This window comes from Mandrillus leucophaeus, unplaced genomic scaffold (assembly GCF_000951045.1).
Source record: "Mandrillus leucophaeus isolate KB7577 unplaced genomic scaffold, Mleu.le_1.0 Scaffold546, whole genome shotgun sequence".
NCBI lineage: Eukaryota > Metazoa > Chordata > Mammalia > Primates > Cercopithecidae > Mandrillus > Mandrillus leucophaeus.
This window is the reverse complement of record NW_012105875.1, coordinates 225,973-230,434: the sequence shown is the minus strand read 5'-3', so window position 1 is coordinate 230,434 and position 4,462 is coordinate 225,973. Positions and strand designations below refer to the sequence as shown.

The 4,462-nt window shown below is 51.3% G+C and overlaps 1 protein-coding gene across 1 annotated transcript in view; it reads left to right on the top strand.

Annotated features, from left to right (window-relative positions):
- The window catches only part of PHLDB3 (pleckstrin homology-like domain, family B, member 3), a 36,161-nt gene that overhangs the window by 20,855 nt on the left and 10,844 nt on the right, over positions 1-4,462 (top strand). Inside the window, exons 11-14 of the mRNA XM_011997777.1 lie at positions 2,952-3,051; positions 3,206-3,296; positions 3,380-3,467; positions 3,717-3,961. Of these exons, the coding sequence (XP_011853167.1) occupies positions 2,952-3,051; positions 3,206-3,296; positions 3,380-3,467; positions 3,717-3,961 (524 nt within the window). The remainder of the gene's footprint in view (positions 1-2,951; positions 3,052-3,205; positions 3,297-3,379; positions 3,468-3,716; positions 3,962-4,462) is intronic.

Genomic DNA, 4,462 nt, shown 5'->3' with positions numbered 1-4,462 from the left:
TCTCTCTCTCTCTCTCTCTCTCTCTCTTTCTTTTGGCTCACTTGTTCTTTCTTTCTATTTTTTTTGGCAGAGTCTTGCTCTGTCACCCAGGCTGGAGTGCAGTGGTGTGATCTTGGCTCACTGCAACTTCTGCCTCCCTGGTTTAAGCGATTCTCCTACCTCAGCCTCCTGAGTAGCTGCAATTACAGGTGCCCACCACCGCGCCCAGCTAATTTTTGTATTTTTAGTAGAGACGGGGTTTCACCATGTTGACCAGGCTGGTCTTGAACTCCCGACCTCAGATGATCGGCCTGCCTCGGCCTCCCAGAGTGCTGGAATTACAGGCATGAGCCATTGTTCCTGGTCCCACCAGTGTTTTTTTCTAGCAAAAAATTCACAAAAAGAAAACAAACTTTTTTTTCTTGGCTCAGGAACACAGGTTGCATTTAGTTGTCGTGTTTATTTGTTTTTAAAAAGTTAACATTATCCTCATTCAAAATTCACACGGTGTGGGAGGATATTCAGAGAAGACTTTGCGGCTCTTGTTCCCCCTCCTACGCTGTTCACTTCCTGAGGGTCACCAGGGTTCCCGATTTCCCATGTGTTCCCCGGAGATATTCTGTGTTGACACAGCTAGTCATGTACATACTTTTTCCCTCTTTTTATGCATACCTTGTTTATTCTACGCTGTTCTGTACTTGCTTTAAAAAAAAAAAAAACTTTAAGAGTCAGATCTCACTGTCGCCCAGGCTAGAGTACAGTGGCATGATCGTGGCTCACTGCAGCCTCAACCTCCTGGGCTCAAGTGATCCTCCCACCTCAGCCTCCCGAGTAGCTGGGACTACAGGTGCACGCTACCAAACCTGGCCTTGCTTTTCTCTTGGATATTATGTTCTGTTTTTTTTCTTTCTTTCTTTCTTTTTTGGATCTTACGTTCTCTCTGGATATAGGATGCATCTTCCTCTTGTTCTACACCGCAGAATTGTCCATGGAGTCAGCTGGGCACGGTGGCTCATGCCTGTAATCCCAGCACTTTGGGAGGCCAAGGCAGGTGGATCACTTGAAGTCAGGAATTAGAGACCAGCCTGACCAATATGGTGAAACCCCATCTCTACTAAAAATACAAAAATTAGCCTGGTGTGGTGTCATACGCCTGTAATCCCAGGTACTCGGGAGGCTGAGGCAGGAGAATCGCTTGAACCCAGGAGGTGGAGGTTGCAATGAGCCGAGATTGCGCTACTGCACTCCAGCCTGGGCAACACAGTGAGACTCCAACTCAAAAAAAAAAAAAAAAAGGTCTATGGAGTGCATAAGTCATGGTTCATTTACCTTGTCCCCTTCTGATGGGCACTTAGGTGGTCTCCATGCTTTTGTTAGCACAGATGGCACTGCAGGGAATGACCTCGAACTCAGATCACTTTGCGTGTGTATGAGTGTACCATCGGCTGAATTTCTAGAGTGGAATTGGGGCTCCATGGTTTATGCATTTGTCATTCAGATTTTTTTTTACAAAGCGAAGTTGCTCTCCATAAAGTTTGTTCCAGTAGAACACCCCCAGTATTACGTGAGGACATCTGGGTTTCCTACATAGCCACCAGCACAGTGGGGTTTTTGTTTTTATGTTTTACTTATTTATTTTTTTTGAGACAGGCTCGCTCTCTCTCGCCCAGACTGACTGGAGTGCAGTGGCACAGTCTCAGCTCACTGCAACCTTGACCTCCCGGGTTCAAGCGATCCTCCCACGTCAGCCTCCATAGTAGCTGGGACTGCAGGCACGTGCCACCACGCCCGGCTAATTTTTGTATTTTTTGTAGAGACAGAGTTTCACCATGTTGCCCAGGCTGGTCTCCAACTCCTGGGCTCAAGCAATTTGCCTGCCTGGGCCTCTCAAAGTGCTGGCATTATGGGTGTGAGCCACTGTGCCCGGAGGCAGTGGGATTTTTTTTTTTTTTTTTTTTTTGAGACGGCATCTCACTCTGTCATCCTGGATTTCAATGGTGAGATCTTGGCTCACTGAAACCTCTGCCTCCCGGGTTCAAGCAATTGTCCTGCCTCAACCTCCTGAGTAGCTGGGATTATAGGCACGTGCCACCATGCCTGGCTAATTTTTGTATTTTTAGTAGAGACAGGGTTTCACCATGTTGGCCTGGCTGGTCTCGAATGCCTGACCTCAAGTTATCCACCCACCTCGGCCTCCCAAAGTGTTGGGATTACAGGCATGAGCCACCACACCTGACCCACAGTGGGCTTTTTAGAAAGAGTTTCATTGAGGCATAATTCATGTCCCCATACAATTCGTTCATTTAAATTGTACAGTTCTGTGTCTTTTAGTATATTCAAAGTTACGCAAACATTACCACAATCAATTTTAGAACATTTTCATTACTCCCCAAAAGAAACCCTGCATCCCTTAGCCTCTCGGTTCCCCCATCTACCCCAGTCCGGGCAACCATGATTCTACTTTCCATTTCTATGTTAATTTGCCTGTTCGGGACATTTCTTTTTTTCTTTTCTTTTTTTTTTGAGACGGAGTCTCGCTCTGTCACTCAGGCTGGAGTGCAGTGGCGCGATCTTAGCTCACTGCAAGCTCCACCTCCCGGGTTCAAGCGATTCTTCTGCCTCAGCCTCCCGAGTATTTGGGACTACAGGCGCCCGCCACCACACCCGGCTGATTTCTGTATTTTTAGTGGAGGTGGGGTTTTGCCGTATTGGCCAGGCTGGTCTCGAGTTCCCGGCCTCAGGTGATCCGCCTGCCTTGGACTCCCAAAGTGCTGGGATTACAGGCGTGAGCCACTGCGCTCGGCCTGACATTATAAATGGGATCATACCCCTGTGAGGTCCTTTCACTCAGCATTTGTCGACAGTAGCGTTTTGATTTGTGCTGACTGGGTGGTGGTTTCACTGGGCAGTGCTCTGACTTAGGGTGGCGATCAAGCCTTTTTCTTATGCTCATGGGCCTTTTGTGTTTTCAGGGCTCCATTGGCCTCCAGAGGACCGGGAGCCTGCCCCGGAAAAGGGGAGAGAGGGCGAGCCAGAGAGGATCCCCCCGACCTCTGTCTTTCCATTGTACTGGTGAGGATCCCCCTGTTCCCCGCTTCCTTCCCGCATCAGCACCCATCCTGCAGCAGAGGATGGAGGAAACCCGCACCTCTGCCTGCAGGGGGAGAAGTGGAGGGGCTCAGGCCAGGGTGTATCCAGCCCCGTAACCTGGTCCCCTCTATCCTAGAATCCCTGGAGGCCTCAGCTCTCCCGCCAGCAGTGGGGGACTCCGGCAGATACCCCCTCTACCAGCTGCTGAACTGTGGCCGTGGGAATAGGTGAGACATCAGGGAGAAGGTGGGGAGATGGGAGAAGAGGCCCAGCCACTGTAACCCACCCCGTCTGTGTTCCCTCCTCCTAGCTGTGGGGCCGTCCACCCGGACATTGCCCACATGGAGCGGCTCCTGCAGCAGGCCATGGCGGAGAGGGAGCGGCTGCTCAAGGCCCGGGTGAGAGCCCAGGCCATCCTCTTAGGAACAGAAGACTGCCCCAGCCCTTCTTCCCTCAGACCCGGGAGACCCCTAGTCCCTCCTCCCTCAGACCCAGGAGTCCAGGACCCCACCCCCACCTCCTTCAGACCCAGGATTCCAGGCCCCCAGCCCCTCTACCCTCAGAACAGGGAACCTAGGACATTCTCCAGCCACCCTATCATCTTATGGGCTGGCATCCTCATTGAGTGCTTCATCCTGAATCCACAGGAAGGAACAAGAAGGGGCACGGAAGCTTCCTCAGGCCCTGCTGTCCCTGCCATCACGGTCAGTCCCACCCCTGCCCTCACGCCCACCTCTCCCTGCTCCGTTTCTCCCCCTGACCTATGCCCTTTCTTACATCTGACCCTTTCCTTTCCTCCAATGGAACAGAAAAGTGTCCGGGGCTTGGCAAGGGAAAGGGAACTGCAGAGGACCAGTTCCTGTTCCCATGACCTGTCGATGGTCATCTCTAGGTGTGGCAGGTCCTCGGGTAACTTGCACTACTCTGCCTCGGTTTCCTCTTCTGTACATTGGTGACAATGTCAGCAGTCAGTACAGAAGGACAAGTCCATGCTGGGACTTATTCCTGGCCTCTAGCAATCCTCCTACCTCAGCCTCTCAGAGTACTGGGATTATAGTGTGAACCACCATACCCGGTCCATGCTGGAACTTTTCAAAATCATTTAAAATTTTGTTTTTGGCCGGGCGCGGTGGCTCGTGCCTGTAATCCTAGCACTTTGGGAGGCCAAGGTGGGTGGATCACCTGAGGTCAGGAGTTTGCAACCAGCCTGGCCAACATGGCGAAACCCCGTCTCTACTAAAAATACAAAAATTAGCCAGGTGTGGTGGCACATGCCTGTAATCCCAGCTACTCAGGAGGCTGAGGCACGAGAATCACTTGAACCCGGAGGTGGAGGTTGCAGTGAGCCGAGATCACGCCATTGCACTCCAGCCTTGGCGACAAGAATGAAACT